General features: G+C 39.3%; 1 protein-coding gene across 3 annotated transcripts in view; it reads left to right on the plus strand.

Moving 5' to 3' along the window:
- The window catches only part of LOC138012433 (uncharacterized), a 40,241-nt gene that overhangs the window by 10,216 nt on the left and 12,525 nt on the right, over nucleotides 1-17,500 (plus strand). For 2 of the 3 annotated variants that reach the window (XM_068859206.1, XM_068859204.1), the window contains exons 2-9: nucleotides 1,249-1,320; nucleotides 5,760-6,002; nucleotides 8,670-9,053; nucleotides 11,880-12,227; nucleotides 14,839-15,015; nucleotides 15,837-15,924; nucleotides 16,456-16,509; nucleotides 17,029-17,127. In XM_068859206.1, the coding sequence (XP_068715307.1) occupies nucleotides 1,249-1,320; nucleotides 5,760-6,002; nucleotides 8,670-9,053; nucleotides 11,880-12,227; nucleotides 14,839-15,015; nucleotides 15,837-15,924; nucleotides 16,456-16,509; nucleotides 17,029-17,127 (1,465 nt within the window). The remainder of the gene's footprint in view (nucleotides 1-1,248; nucleotides 1,321-5,759; nucleotides 6,003-8,669; nucleotides 9,054-11,879; nucleotides 12,228-14,838; nucleotides 15,016-15,836; nucleotides 15,925-16,455; nucleotides 16,510-17,028; nucleotides 17,128-17,500) is intronic. The other variant, XM_068859205.1, reaches the window with a different exon arrangement.

Here is a 17,500-nt window from a genome sequence, read left to right on the forward strand (position 1 = left end):
CCAGGGGGTCAGTGGGTTAACCCATTCACACCTCAAACGTCCTAGTTCGCCCCCCATTGAAGAGTAAAATCGTCTGGCGTTAGACAGAGTAAAATCTCAGGGGTCAATGAGTTAAAGAAGATCTTGTTAGACCTACGATTCAAATACAGTGGTAGAGCGGCTAACTAACCACAGCAACTACAGAAGCTAAATCGGTAGTCTATAATAGCGGGGCTCCGTGCGCGTCAAGCACCATTGTTAAGATAATATGGTAACCCATCGATGCCAAACATCTTGGTTTTAAATAGCTATGACGTCATCGACCGTTCATAAATTATTTATAGTTTAGTGAGGGTCGTCATGCCTTTTTTTTTTTTTGCACAGTGCTCAGTACCACTCGGTAAACTCGTTCCAGTACGATACTGCGCGCCATTGTACTGTGAACAAATAGGTGAGAAATGGATTGCTTAGTGTCAGGGCAAATCAATCTTTTTCATTTTATGAAGCAGACTATTGGTACTGAGAATATTGTGTATTATCTTGTATTAGAAAACAGATAATTTAACTTCCTTTGTGACATTAAAACGGAGTGAGTACACCTTGCAGCGTAACGATGGATCAAAACCACACACTTGCTGAGTTTTTGTCTGCTGTAGGCGGGACAAGATTTGTGCGATTGATGAGCAATTTATATATTGTTTTACCTGTTATAATCTCTACGTCCACTGCAGAGGAGGAGATTTCCTCGGTTTGCAATTGTAACAGTTTTTTCCAGGTACGAATTATTGCAGAAATTAGCTCGTATATTCTAGAAAGTTGCAATTTACTTGGAATTTTTGTTGGAAGGAATGAAATTATGGCGAAAAAAAATTGTCGGTTTAATAGAATGGATACATTTCGAACGCCGCTTTCATTCCAATTTCTGTTGAAAAATGACCGTTTGCTTATTTTTATATGCCGCTTGTTCCAAATTATTTGTTTAGCCACTTCACTTTTCGCCTCCGGTAGGGTGTGGATTAACTGTTGCCAGAAAATTATGTCATCTTTATAAAAGTTTGTCATCATAATTGCAATGAACGATCAGTGTACCACCCACACTTGCAATCAGAGAGGGGGTTTCCATAGTGCATCATGGGTAGAGCACAAGCGCTTAACCCAACATAATTTTAGAGCTTTATCAAAACTGTAAAGTCAGTCATGTTTAGACCTCCATCTTCTTTTCGTTTTACGATGGTAGATTTTTAAATTGTAGGCTGCTTATATTTCCAGACAAAATTGAAAATTATTGCATTGACTTCTTCTGTAAAGGAAGCAGGAGTATCGAGAACACTGCAAACAAAGGTTAGTTTCGAAAGCGCCAATGTTTTGACCCTTTTTTTCCCCGTAAATCAGTGCCGCGGATACTTCTCGGATGCGCGCCATGATGAGAATGAGCTTGGGTGCGCCTGGCGTACTAACAAGGACGGTAGCCTATTTGATAGAGGAACCTCAGGTATCTGCGATATCGAAATGTGCAATTAAAAAAAAAAGGTCATCAAGCTCGTTTACGAGATATAACTTGCTCAAATTATTCATTTAATCATTGAGACTACATCTATCAAGGACAATTTTGTTCCATCGGTTAACGCTACGTTTTGCAGGAACGGGAAGCACAGCTTTGACGTAATTCTTGAAATAACAAAACATGTGTATTGTATTGTTCAAAATAAATAATTCAATGTTTGTTTTTTTTGGCACAGGCACACGCCCTGAAAAGGTACTGACTACAAATATTCCTAGGGTGCGTGATCTTGAGGTGACAATTTAGTACCCACGTGCGATGGCTACAAATACTTTTTTTCTCAGTAACTTGTTTTTTTAACTTATAAAGATAAGTCACCAACCTCGTGAAGGAGAATACAGAAAACACCCAAGCTCGACTCCTTGACGACACTTCTCCCCGATAGCGCGCTTTCATTTTCACTCTTGAACTGAAATGACACTTTAGCATCATTAAGGTACCAAGGTACTCTAATATCTGGAATTGTAAAATTACAACTTTTGACTGGACTAAAGAACACGCAATTACGGAATTTTAGATTTTTGAGCATTAAGAGAAATGTGTCTTTTTGTCTTTCGCCACGGCAGATTAAAGAGTTTACAAGGAACTATACCAGGATTACGAAACCAGACTTCAAATACACGGCCCGGATGTTCGAAAGCCGATTACCTTAATCCAGGATTAGCGTAAACTTTCGTTTATTGTTTTCAACTTTTTGGTGAGAGCTTATTTTCCTTATTATTATTTTTCAAGATTTCTTCTTTTAATGCAAAGGTTTACAGATCATCAGCCTTGAGCAGCATTTGGGAGAAGAGAATAAAACTCCTTTGTTTATTTTTTAACCTGAGATTAGCGTTGATCGGCTTTTGAACAACTGTCTCAGGATGACAATTTTTTTTTGTTAAATTTTATTTTTTTATATTTTTAAATTTACTATATTACTACATTAGTACACTACTACATTACTACATTATTACATTACTACATTACTACATTATTAAATTACTACATTATTACATTATTACCTTACTACATTACTGCATTACAACCTTAATACGTTACTACGTAACTACATAATGTAGTAATGCAGGATGATAAGTTGTTGAACCGTGATTTGTAATAAGTTTTTCGGATGATTTAAGGCTGATGTTGTAATTTTTGGATGGACGGGACCAAGGAAGCATGTAAAACTGCAGGATTTGAATAGTCTCCTTCAAAAAATTAAATAAATAAAAAATCCCGTATCCTGATAACCCGTTAATAGGGCTTCGTTGTTTGCATTTGCAAATTTAGTAACAAACAACTTCAAGTTATATTACAGATTTATTTTTCTGGTAATCTCTTGTCAAAGTTTACCTTTAGTTGAAGTTCACTGTAACTGGACAATTTGTGTTAACTGTTTGTGCATTCCACGGATACGCCCTTGTAGGCGTTTTGTTATGTAACTATTAAGGTACCAGAGAAACTAGGAATTCTTTCCAGAGTCAGACCCATTTTAACAACCTAATCTGCAAATCGTCTTTATAAATCGAAATCTTACCGTTACTAGAGTACTGTGACATCACCGGTTCCTGGAATGATTGTAGCAACGAGTGTAGCGTGGGGCCTGAGCCTACGTTTAGTCGGACTTGAGCAGTTAAATATACGGTCGGACTCTTGTTTCTCGTTTGAGGTCTCAAATAGTTAGTTTTGTCATTGCTTATCTCGTATGTGTTACATTTGGTGGCAGCGGTCGGGATGTTTTTTGCCATGGAAGGTACTGTAAAAGCTTTGGAAGAGATATTGGCGAAACTTCAGGCGAAACTTGGAAAGAAAAGTAAAATTACAGCTGGTACAAGCGGCAGTTCACCGATTACGTCGCCAGAAAACCCGCTTCGCATCAAATCAGAGAGTTTCTCTGCGACGTCCGGCGAAACTTGCATGGTTTGGATACAGAAAATTAAAAGTATTGCAGCCCTTAACAAGTGGAGTCCTGAGCTTCAAGCCCAAATATTGCCTGCGTACCTGAAAGGCCTGGCAGAGCAGACCTATTACAGCCTGACCGCCGAACAAACAGCCACGTGGACGGCAGCTGAACGCGCTCTGACAGATCGATTTTCATCCTAAGGAATCTCGTCAAGTACACATTTCCTCTCTGCGTGCCAAATTAAGACGTCCTGATGAAGATCTACACCAACTGAGGTGCGACATTTCTCGTCTTGTGGAGCTGGCCTATCCGAATGATCCCCCGGATATACTCAATCGCACAGCCAGAGATTTCTTTGTAGGTGCGTTGACCCCTATTACATTGCGCGAGAAGGTGATGGATTTGGGGCCCAATACTCTGGATGACGCCTTAGCGGCAGATCAACGATATGAATAAAATCAAAAAGTGCCAAACAAAGGAAGTACTCGAGTGCTGTCTTCAACGTCTGGTGATCAGGAGAAGTTTGGCTCCCAACATGGAACCCAAGAACCCCCAGCATGGGCTAAGGAGCTTTTTCAACAGCAAGCTAAAATCTTAGAGAAGCTAAAGAATAGGGAAGCAAGGTTGGCCATATAGACATCACCATCATCATCTTAGGTTTCAGACAACACCTTCCCAGGGTTCGGCACGGACATACCCCGATTATGTCGTTGAGCAGAAGCAGCAATTGGAAGAGTCAGAGCAAATCGTGAAAGAGAACCTCAAGTGAGCACAGAAGCTCTAGAAAGCCTATTATGACACCGAGCGCCATGGTCAGCGGTTCCGTGTGGGAGACCGGGTGTGGTATAGAAACCGAGACAGTACGAGACGGAAAAAATTCCTCAAACCCTGGTGTGGTTCTTGGAAAGTGCTGAAAGCTCTGTGTGATGTTACCTATCGCATTGAGGAGGAGAGGTGGAAGCCCGAAAAACGTCGTCAGAGTAAGGTAGTACACTTGAATTATCTGAAAATGCTTTTCGCCACCTGAAAGCCACGAGAAACCCTCTCAGTTAACTTCCTCCGGCCAAGCGGAAGAAACGCCGCAAACAGGAAACTTGAGGACGCGCGGCAACCGACTCGAGGAACCTTAGTTGACTCTGGAGATGTTGAATTGGAATGGCTGGAAAATCCAGTTGCAACAGTCACAGAGGGTTCTCGTCCCTCCCAGGAGCATGAATCGAGTAGTACATTAAGTACACCCCTTCAAACAGCTGAAGTATCGTGTCAATCAGAGGCTCCTCTATTGAATGATGTACCGCATCGTGTTAATCATGTTTTACTCCTATGAGGCCTAGACGTGAGCGTAGGGAGCCCGTCTGGCTACAAGATTATGTTATAACAGTGGTTGTTTACCCAACCTAGGAACATTTGCATGCTATAGTTAGAAATTTTCACTCGCACCTCTAACCTTATGTGGGAGGAGGTATTGTAGCGTGGGGCCTGAGCCCAAGTTTAGTCGCACTTGCGCAGTTAAATATAAGGTCGGAATCGTGTTTCTCGTGTAAGTGTAATAGTTAGTTTTGTCATCGCCTATCTCGTTTGTGTTACACAAGAACCAGAAGAAAATTGAACGTTTGCAAAAAAAGAGCTGGGCGAATTGTCCTTAAAGACTCGAAGGATTTGACCAGTGATGACGTCACTGAGAAACAAGGGAGGAAGCCGCTCTCTGAAAGAAGAGACCAGCACACTAAGGAACTGGTTAAAACTGTCCTAAAGGCCTTGCTCCTGGATTATTTAAGGATCATTTTAATACCAAGCATTGCGACATTCATTCTTATAACACCAGATCCAGAGGAAACCTTTTTTGTTGATAAAATCAACTTAGAAATTTCAAAACGTTGATTTTATTATAAAGGTGCAATTATTTTTAATTGTCATTGTTAGTTCATATTTCTTATTTTTGTTGTTTTTACTTTCTATAATATATTTCTGTATTACTTTCACAGGACCCACATTGATACCAGCTGTACAACTGAAATGGTTACCCTAATAATAATGGTTATTATTATTATTACTATTATTATTATTATTATTTATTATTATTATTATTATTATTATTATTATTATTATTATTAATATTAATATGGTGGACAATGAACAGGTAAATTCTGCAATTTAGTATTGGCAAGCTCTGAACGCACAGGTAAAAACCACCGAGACTGCGATTGTCGAAAGCATTAGTCATCCATAATCAAAAAATTGGGAGACGCAGCATTGCAACAACAAAAAACATGGATATGGAAATTTAGGGAACTTATTAAAGTATCAGTGCATTCCCGTGCTTTTAATCCCCAGAATCATTACAATGGCCAGCTGGAAAATACGGGATACCCAAGCCAGTTATGGGATGCCCAAGAGCGGATGGCTTTCAATGGATGGCTGGGTGGCGATCACAAGATACCAATAATAACCTGTCAAAGAACAGAAAGTCAATATCATTTCATCTTGATGGAGCAGTAGACGTAAAGAAAGTAAATAGATCTTTTTGCCTTAAAACAGCAACAATGACGGACCTAAACAGAACCACATGGCCACCAGGTAAGTAGAATTCATGTATTGCATTTGATGCTGTGGCTCGTTTGCGCCCACTTGTAGGCAAGTGAATCTCATCAATCGAGAGATGACGCCGAACTGCGTTAAGGGCAAAACTTAAACTTCGCTTTTGTAAAATATCAATGGAACTATTCTGACTTCTTTTGATAAATGGAAATATCTTTTCAAAGAAAATTCCTCTCACGGTGTGACAACCACAATGGACAGAAAAAGGCGGCCCATATTGGCTTTCTAAATCGATCATCCGACGACTGAACGCTAATAATCTAAATGATGTTCACATTTTAATTTGTTCTCACCAATGATCTTTTAAAGGACAGAGGAATGAAGTCATCATCAAGAACTTCTAATTATTTTATTAAAACAACCGTTATATCAGTGGCACACGAGGCGAAAGCCGAGTGTGACACTTTTTTTGGTATTACCAAATTTCGACGTCATCTGAACAAACGCAGGGCAACATGGGATCTATTTTTTGAACGCTTGACAAAAAAAAAAAAAAAAAAAAAAAAAAATAATAATTACCTTGTGTGATATTCATTAACATTCAGACAACATCGCAAGGCCTCGACTTCCGGGCGAAACATTTAGTCGCAGAAGTAAAAGCTGGTTAATTGTCACCAAACCTTGTTTATCGGCCAAGCTGCCACTAGTCTAGTTTAGATCAGTGGCCAAAACCATAGGTTCCGAATCCTGTTCAGGGCAATCCGATTTCATTACGAGAATCTCCGAGCTGATATATTTTAATCTTCCTTGTGAATGGGGAATTATAGAATAATTAGGATACTACGAGCACTCTCATTGGCCAATGGCTGCGTTTAGATGAGAGTATGTAAACGTGATTGTAACATCACACGAATTTTGTTTGGTTATGTGTTGTTAGACGCGCGTTTTGACTGGCTGGTAGTAAATATGAGCGTCTATCAAGAAAATTTGTTTCAATCAAGAACAACCACATTTTCCTTCATTTGTCGAACTATATTTTAGAAATATTTTATAAAAGCAATAGAAGTTGGGACAATGCTAGACAGTTATGCAAAACCCGAGACGCATAACTGTCTCGAATTCTCCCAACTCCTCCTCGTGTTTGGGTGAAGTTATGTTAACATGGAAAACGCCCTCAAAATATAGCAGTCAAGAGATACCCTTGCGGTTTGGCTGAATTTAATATATCGAAAAAACCGGACGTTACTTTGGCTTGACTTTGGCTGAAGCAATATTTAATCCTTCTTGAAACAGGTTTAATTTACACCGCCTCAACTGTGAATTTAAACCTATTTGATTTCAATATTTTTTTATCTGTAAATGTAAAGCTTTGAAATACATTTAAAGCTTCGAAATTGATTATTATTTCCAATTCATTTAAACCATTGTGAAATTCATTTAAACTTCCTGGGGCGAGCTCGGCCAGGGTAGGGCCTCGCTCTCAAATCTACCCGTCTTGGCAGCCATTTTGTTTTTGCGGGTTTTCTCATGCTCTTAGGAAAAAAAAAAGGTTTTCTCAGTTACTTGATGAAGCTTCGAAGCTTCTTGCAGGCAATTATGCAGCAAGCATGGCAGTCCCATCTACGAGTGGTTCTTATCCAATCTCGTCCTCTGCGACATAGCGAGGATCTTTGAGAAAAGCTAACAGTATGCTTCGGCAAAGCTGCTCATCTGGTCTGTGCAGACGTCTTAACAGAGACGAAAGCTTGCGAACAGAGCTCATGCCACCTTTTAACGTCCTAGGCAAGGTAATGAAAAGTCTAAGAAAGAGAAGGAGGCAATTTAGTTCGCGTTATTGCGATGCTTTGAGGATGATGAGGTGGACATCCCAAACCAGTGGTATTCTGTGATAATGTCTGGTATGAAAGAAAGGTGCATTTGTAGTGCACATGAACATATGAGCTGCTCCCAGTTGTGTGGCTTCATGGCTCAGTCGGTAGAACATTGCACCCGCATTGTAGAGGTTATGGGCTTGAATCCCATTGGAGCCATCTGAATTTTTCATCAGAGACTGATGCTCAAATTGTCCAGATAAGTGCGAGGATGTCTTTAATCTTACGTCTCTGATGCGCACGTCAAATACATTCCTGTTCTCTTCACCAAAGCCTCGGATCGATTTAAGGCTCTGGGAAACTCCATGTAGGAGAACATGCGCCGTAGGGTTCTTATAGCCATACATTCGAACCTTATAACGCCTGCTCACTCCTCGTGCTAATATGATGTTTCAATGTTCCTCAGAGCTCTTCTCTTGACTGAGGGAGAGAAGAGCTCTGGAGTCGAGATTGAGGGTTTTCAAGGGTATAACACCTAGTCCGACCATTTTGGTATACGAAGAGGTCCGCATTGATGCGGGTGCTCTTATAACAATAAATTAAAGTAAAATTCTGTTTGAGACATACTCAGTGCACTCAGTTCTCGTGAAAGAGTTACCATGATGTCATGTACTTAAAAAAAATCTTTCCGTCTCGTCTCGATTTGTCATGATCATCTCGCGCGATATCTCAAATCTCTGCTAATACCGTTGTTGTTGTTGTTTTTTTTATTACAAAGAAAGAAATTGTCTCAATAGAAATATTTTTGCTCTAAATATAGTTCTCAAGATCGTAAGATACAGCGTGTAGTATAGTGATAACATTTATTTATTTATTATTATCTTTTTATCAACAGGTCAATACTGCGTTTACAAAAAAGGACCAGATTGCCCCGCCGGTCTGAAGAATGGCTTCGTCTACTGGGACGATGACGACTTGGTAAATGGAAATGACAACGGTGGAAACCTTCCCGATGGTGTGTACGACACGAATACGAAAATAGAGTTTTGCTGTCAGTCGGACGGAAACAAAAATGACCCTGTCCTCCTCCCCACAGAGACGCCATTTTACCTTTTTCCTTACAAATCACCAATTTGTCAAATGGTTAAGTGGGCGGTGTTGACTCTCGAGTGGATATATTATGATACAGAAGACTTTTCGAACGATGACAACCGAGGAGGGGCGTATCCCTATGATGCATCCACAAAGCACCCAACCTTGTATTACTGCTACTACCGTGGTAAGTGGTAATCTTCTCTTGGAATTTTTATCATTCGTTCATGAAAAATTGGTCTTCTTCATGCATTCGTTCAGTCGTGTTTTCAATCATCTGTTTATTTGGTGAACTTGTTCCTTCGCTTGTCAGAATTCTTAGCTCTCCATCTTTCTCTCCTTCCGTGCATTGACTGATTGAAAACTAGTCTGATGTTAAGGAGAAATAATAATAGTAATAGGAATAATGATAATTATAATGATCATGATAATGATAATGGTAATAAAAACAATACTACTACTACTACTACTACTACTACTACTAATAATAATAATAATGATAACAACAACAATAATAATAATAACAATGATAATAATAATGGTGAAACTAATGATAATAACAATAATAATAACAATAATAACAACTGAAATTGTAGCCATCTTCAGAACCATGAACATTCCTCAGATATAGTAATTCCCACCTTTATACGGGCTTCTCTTAATGCAGCCCCCAGGGTCTAACACCCCCCCCCCCCCCCCCACCCCCCAATGGCTTAAAAAACCGGCTGTTTTCCTGTTTTCAAGCAAAAATCTAAGCAGCCAACTTTTTCAAAAATCACGGGGCCCACGTGGGCCCCCCACGCAAGGACCAGTCATCCGTTAGACATAAGTAAACTCTAGAAGTGGCATTGTTGAGGCTGGGGAAGAGTTTTATCCTAGATGGAATAATAGCTGCGAAAAGCAAGAACTTTGTTCTGGATCTGAAGGTGCTAAGTTATAATATTATTGTCCCAGCATTAGGAGGTAGCCTTTTGTAAATCCAGTCAAAGATTTTTGTAAGTCAAAATTAACAATTAAGAAAAGCAACGGCCAAACTCTTCACAGGAAACAAGAAATCAGTTCGAAAACGGGACCTGTTTCAAGTCTTATCCCAAGCCTACAGTCGAATTTCTCAAAGCGAACAACAAATTGCGGAAAGTAGCTTCACGAAATTATTCAGAAATCAGCCAGAAAGTTGTCCAAGTCAAAATTAACAATTAACAAAAGTAACGGCAAACTCTTCACAGGAAACAACAATAAATCGCGGTTCCAAAACGGGAACTGTCTCAAGTCTTATCCCAAGCACACAGTCGAATTTCTCAAAGCGAACAGCAAATTGCGGAAAGTAGCTTCACGAAATTATTCAGAAATCAGCAGAAAGTTGTCAACACATCCATTCCATGCATAAAAAATGCCCAACAACCAATGGAACCTCCAACATTCCTGTCTTTGATAGAGATCGACTTGAACCTAAGGATGGAAAAAAGGGGGTAAAAGGGCATGACGGTGATAAGAGCAAGCCGAAATGGAAGAGGATTATAAAGAAAAAGTTATGGTGGTAAGAAAGAAAATATGAATAGCCAAACCAGAGCTGGCGCGGCTAAAGTAAAACAAAAATCTGACAAAGAGAGAGAAGAGAAATCGTGTGATATTGCGAAGCGAGTGTAAATATGTGCCAGTGGCCGAACTAGTAAGTTTTCTGAAAAACCAAAACCTGGCTTTACGGAAAATGAAGTATGATTTTCGCAGAAGAAAGAAGTAGGGAGAACTGAAATTGGTAAATCGACAAATCAAAGAAAATACGAGTCGGGTATACGCTAATATGAAAGAGATTCTGAGTAAAGATGAAGAAAATGAACGTCCAAAATATACAGGGAATAACAAACGGTCTGAAGTGGAAATGTTCGACAAGGAAGAAGAGGTGAGTAGTTTCTGGAGAAAACTTTGTTGTGGTAAGGGGACTATGAACAAGGATGCGCCCTAGCTGGATGAGATAAGATCTGCGATTTACAGTCTGGTTCCACCTCCGTGTCAGCAAAAGTGTTATCAAGAAAGAAGAATTGGAGCACACCCGGGCCAGATAGGATTGTGAATTACTCGTGGCAGCGCGCGCATGCATTGCACGAGGGAGTGATCGTTTTCGGTAGTACTCATTCTCAAAGTCGTGCTCTAAGTATTTAGGTAAACGTATAATACGAGTTCCAGTCTGCAGAAAAGCACAATAATTCTTTAGCAAAATATCAGCATTTGACGCTGCGTTTAAATCCCCCCATATTATTTACACAAAACTAGAGGATTCTTAGTATATGTTTATTACAGCATTAAACTAAATAAACAGTTCTAAACCAAACGCATTTTTCCCTTTGACAAACTTGTACTTGCCGCTAGAACTTTACAATGTAAAGTCGTCGCAGGCCAACTTGCCCGGACGAGTTGAGCACGCAGGGATGCACAGTACGGATATGTACAGTACTAGAAGTTGCGCTCGTTGTTGACACATCGACTAATATTTGCCCGTCCATTTCGTTTTCCCGATGTAGATCATGTGACGATACTGTTTTCAAGTATTCATGCTCGTACGATTTTCTGTTAGAAACAATGCAAATATATTTAAATCCCCAGAGTATCGGTACGTAATTCTATGCGAAAAACAAGCTGGCACGCGAATAACTTCTAAGGTTTTGGGACTCTAAATGTCTCTTGGCCAGGACATGAAGCTCGCCGAATAGCTTGTGAATATTTTGCACATAGATCTTAAAGAAAAGCTGGACGAACTTTTCAGGGGCTCCTGGCTGGCACCTTTTTCGGGCGCCGGTTACACAGGACAACGTATTTGAGAATTGCAGTGTTTGCGCTTAGTATTGTAGCTTACTTTTCATTCCTTTTGCTTTACGCTATCTTTTTTCATTAGTATTTTTCTACACAAATTTAAAGTCTAAACTATATTCAATTTGTTTGTATCTATGAGTTAAAATGGTCACTGGATCTTTAGAGTTTGTAGACCTAAGGTTTTTTTCTTATTCTTTGTTCTCAGGTTGTAACAGAACCCTAACCTCAGTGAACGGCACTTTTCACTCTCCAAACTTTCCAAACAAGAAATCTGATGGAATGTATTGTGCCTGGAAAATCAAGGGTATTCCAGGCACTAGAATTCATTTACAGTTTTCAAACTTTAGTTTACATATCCAGAATGAAACCGAAAAGTTAATCGTGTACGATGGAGATGATGTCACTGGAATGGTGTTAGGAGTATTCTATGGAAGCCTCCTACCCCCTAGGAAAGGAATCTACTCGTCTTCAAACCATCTGCTGGTAATATTCGTGTCAAACGCGATTGCATCGCTCAGTGGATTTAACGCCTCGTACTTTGCTAAAGAAATGGGTATGTTTAATGCCGCGAAATTATGTAATCTTGTCCTTTTGTAGTAAATCTCTTCTCTGCTTCCCCTGGGTACGACTAATGTACGTAAATGTTGAAATCAACTGTTTAGCTTAATTGAATGAAATATTACTTTATCTTTTTTGCACTTTCCTAATGGGTAACAAGGCTTGGCCGGGATTTGAACCCATGACCTCTGCAACAACAGGTGCAGTGCTCCACCAACTGAGTTTTGGAGCCAACTACGAGGTGGTCATTTGTGATTTTGACAAAACCCTGGATTGGGTATGAAGAAGCGATATAGGAAAGACATTAAGCTGCTGTTAGAAACATGTTAAATTTTTGATTATCATAGTTGTGAACGAGTTACTTAACCGGCGACGAAAGGGAAGCCTAAACAATCAGGTTTTAAAGGGATTTGAGTATACCCATCATGAATTCGGCGGTACCTTGGCAGTACTTTACCAATTGAGCTATCGAGCCACTATTGGAAGCTGGTCACTTTGTAAGTTCACATTAAGCCCGTAGAACCCACAGATATGACACATGGATAGAGGAAGGTTAAGATTTTTCATTATTTTTCATTAATCCCGGAAACCTCAAGTTTGGGCACGTTTTCAGAAGTTTCAATGACTCAAATGTTTCAATTAATATCTTCTTTGCCCTTTATTTTTGTCGTAATGCACTTTCCACTACGCACAATGACACCGGGTTGTAAGAGTGTGTGAGTATGGGTATAACTCACGAAAATAAATAGGGTACTTGGAGGCGTGCTCGTTTTTTCAATAAATAAGCTTGAAAATCGACAAGAATTTGTCAGGCTAGTGAATAATAATGCAGCTTTTATTTCCAAAACGATGGAATTACCTGGTGATAAAGAGCCTCGGCTAGGAGAGTGAAATTTTGACTTTGCAGCAACAATGGTCAACCTCAAGAGTTAGACGATTGTGACCTTTGTGTTGATTTCGCCATTTCTTGTAGAACAAAAACAAAAACCTGGTGTCTTTCCATCTTTTTGTTATAGATGTATTCTTTGTTTGACGGGTTGTTAGTAACACGCAAGGTACACAGGCGGCCGCTGATATCGATGTGACTTTCGATTTTGCAATATACTTGTACAGCCAAAACTACAGCCAAAAATTGTATGAAGCAAGAAGATCCCCGCATTACCACTCGTACGCCATGTGTGCCTATTTTAAATACTTTTTTTTACACTTTAATATGTTTTAATTAAGAAAAGCCCCATGGAGCACCATGAAATATGCTAGCAAAGTATGGGCTTAATCGAAAACTTAAAGAAATCGATATTTAATGTATAGGTGAATCTTCTAATATGGAGCGTAAGCCAAGGGGTACTCATTGCATTTCACAGCGTCATTTTGTTGGAAATTCTACCATACTAAGAAAACCTTATACTAAGAAAACCTTTATCCATATCACATTGTTGTCTTTTTGGCCACAATTAACCTGGGACTCAATGACCTTAGATGCACGAGGATGCGAATAAGTGTCGTGAAGTGTCCCCTTGCTCTTTTCCCAAACTTCAACATCATTTTTGTCTCGAAATACAGACAATTAATGTCACAAAGTGTCCCCCTGGAAAATGCTGCTCCTCAAGTAAGAGCCATTCTGCACTGTAGACAAAATTGTTTATTTGGTCAAATTTGTGGTCCGCAACTGTGTTTTGCAAGTGGGAATGGAATGTCTCGACTTGACACTTTATGGTTGAAGTGTCAAGTTTTGTTCCGGGTAAAACAGGAAAAAAGTCGAGGAAATGAAAAACTAGAGCAATACAGTCACACAAACGTGTATTTTGACGTGTCACGACCGGTCGCAATACATTCAACAAGACATCAAAGATATGCCAATCCCTTCAAAGATGTTTTCGAAAGTCGGGAATTCTTCGTAGGTCTTGGAGGGCTCCAGGAGTATGGATTGTATCTGTCTCCTACAGTGTGGAAACCCAAACGTCATAAGTTGATCTCGAAGGCTTTGTTATTTCAAAAAACAGCACACCATGAGAAATATTCCTACATAAAATTTGTGCTAAATTTAAGAGCAACAGGCATGCAAAAAGTTGAAGGATATGGCATACTCCATTTTTCCGCCAGATGAAATGTTTGGCGCGCTTCTTGCAAAGTTTTCACGGATTCAAATGACTCACAGATTTGTTGACCATTTGTGGTTTCAGTGCGGATAAAAAGTACGCACACAAAAAAAAAATGCCCTGGCAATTATTGTCCGTTCGTTTTGCCCAGGGCAATACAAAAATTCTCTGCTAGTGCGGAGAGGCCCGAAGGGTAAACTCCTGCATTAAATTTACCCTGACCTAAGAATAACGTAGGCTAACCTTTTCCCTAACCTTATTGTCAGAAATAGGTAGGACATGCTTTGACTTAAGAGAAACTTCATTTTGGATGTCAAAATTGGGCTCGCATCTAGTTACTTGCATTTCTGGACATAAGCGTGTTCCTACGTAGAAAACCTTTATGGAGATAAACGTTTACGTCCTAGGTTGCATCTTACCACTTTATATATATATATATTTGTTTGTTTGTTTGTTTATTTATTTATTTATTTATGCATTTAGCTTTCTATTATGTTTGCCTCTTAGCAACATCGGCTCCCACCAATGTAACGACGGCAAAGAGGCCCGAAGTTAAGTCATCAACAACTACCATGGCTACTACAGTACAGTCGTCAAAAAGCACTACAGCTGAAACGTCAGCCAGTGATGATCCGACCAAAGAGGGAGAAAAGAAGAATCAAAGGAAAAAATCAGACGAAAAAAGTACTTCCTCGAATACAAACATTAGGTCATTTTGAAACTGTTTGCGAAACATTTGTTTCGTATTTTCCTACGCATCCCTTTCTTGGGGTCTCACATAAGATGAAGTCATCACAGGAAAATACGCTCTTGATTCCAGGAAAGAAAGAACAATACAAATTTGTAATCATCATTAGGGAAATCGTTGTCTTTATCATTATCATCATCATCATCATCATCATCATCATTATCATCACTGTCGTGGTAATTCTCTTCTTCGTTATTTGGAAGCTTAAACGACGACTACGGCTACAAGAACGGCAATTAAACATATAATTCCGCGTCATCCTGATTATTTCGCGACTATTCCAAGTCGTTCGGCCTAGGAAGTCTGTACCAACTTTCCTTGAATAAATTGGTACAAACGGTGTCAAAGTTTAGGGAGAAAAATGAAGTATTCCGTAATTAAGGTGCACAATTCCTTCACATAACCTGATATTTGGTCATTTCATGTCGTCAATTGGAAGAGGATGGCAAAGGAATTCAATGAACGTGTGCATAGTTTTTGGTTTTGTTCATTAAACATGATGGAGAAATTAAGCAAACGCCGAACTTGAGATTTTCCAAAAATCAAAGAAATTTGTTTCATTTACGCTCACTTCTTATCTGTTATCTAAAGATATCGTTAAACTTCTTAATCGGAGTATTTCTAAATGACCTCCAGCTTGCCGTTTGCCGTCGTGTGTTTACTTTCGAGCTCATACAAGGCTCGGTCATATGTTACCCGTCCTTTGTTCTCTTCATTTGCACATCCGTTTATTGGTTTAATGTTGTATACTCGACAGGTGTCAATGTGATAGCAGTTGCCATTCCTTTGGTGGGTCTGGTCATGTTAGCCTCCTTTTTTGGAGCTGCTTTCCTTTATTGGAAAAGGTAAGTTATTTCTATTCTCTGGCCTCCGGCTCTCGTCCACACGAATACGGCGTTTTCAGTAGCGGAAAACGAAGATTTTTGAAAACGCGGGTTTATTGCATTCGTGTGGACGGGTGGAAACGTGCCTTTTCAAACACGATGACATCAGAAGTTTGTAATACTAAAGGCCCATTATAATACTTAAGTAATGAGGAATCCATTGGGTAGTTCAAACGTATAATTAAGCAACCAAGTATCTGACATATGGGATTCCCATACGGCAATCCTGCACAATCTGTAATGCGTTTTTTTTTTTGCTTTCTTTTTTTAGCTTAACTGATGATTTTCCTTGTTTTAAATAAATAAGGTATAAAGTAAAGTAAGGGTAAATGCAAATCGAAATTCGAGTCGTTACGTTTTCACCTATTTGTGTGGACGGGCAAATGCTACGTGTGATTTTTAAAAGGAATCATTCTTTCAAACCAGTCATGTATAAATCAGAGTATTCATGTCCCGTAACAAGGTTCTGTAAGTGCCCATGTTTTCATCCAGGAATAGGAGAAGACAAAGAGGGAACGGAAACTCCGGACAAGCAGTTTATTTCAGGTAAAGGACACTTTCCAATGTTGAATCCATTTTAATTGTACAATGCATAGTGATGGGTTATCGGCTTCAAGCAAATTTACATGGGCAGCTTGAGTTTCCACAAACCAGAAGTCAATAATAGGTTTCTGCACAAACTTTCTTCCTGTTAGTAGCGTTTCCAAGACACTTCAAAACTGTCAATTCAAAACGTTTGCAAAATGGCGAGAGCTTTTTTTCGGTATGCTCAAAAATCTACCACATCAAACGAGCTATACAAATACAAATTATTTGGCAATATTTACCTTGGATTTTTTTCTTTTGTAAGCCGTATTTGAGCAAATATATATGGGGCTTGACAGTTACTAGAGACAAATCCTTCCAGTGAAACATAAATCTTGATTAGAACCTGAAGTACACCGCACAGGCCAAACACTTCAGGAGTTGAAATACAATTCCAAGGTACAGACGACATACAGCAGACGAAGGGACTGAAATAATCTAATTGAAAGAAAACATATTTACCATTGTCGATTTTTTTAGGCCAATGGAAGCAGAAACAAGAACGTCAGTTGGAAACCCCTTCTATAATCAAACAGTGAAACCTATCGACACGTTTAAAGACGAGGGAGAAAGTTACAGGTAGAATGTAACGTCATCTATTGAGCTTTCAGTGCGCCATTTAAAACTACCTTTCTTTGCAGAAACACTCCGATGGATTAAATGAAGTAAAGAAAAACAGCTACAGTAGCTTGTACTAGTAATAATGACTGGTGGGAAGTATGAGTTGGGTGAGGCACTGCAACGGTTAGGGGGATCCAACAGCAATCTTTTGATATCTGAATAAACCATGGCGTTAATGAGCACAACCCCCACCCAAACAATAAATAAAATAACAAACAAACAGAATTTTCTCAAATCAACGACGTGAACTGCCCAACTTTGTGGTGAGAGGGTAGAGCACCTGCTAACACAGTGACAATTTTCACTTTTATCGATTAAGCCTTCTCTTACA

Source organism: Montipora foliosa, chromosome 8, assembly GCF_036669935.1.
Source record: "Montipora foliosa isolate CH-2021 chromosome 8, ASM3666993v2, whole genome shotgun sequence".
Taxonomy (NCBI): Eukaryota; Metazoa; Cnidaria; class Anthozoa; order Scleractinia; family Acroporidae; genus Montipora; species Montipora foliosa.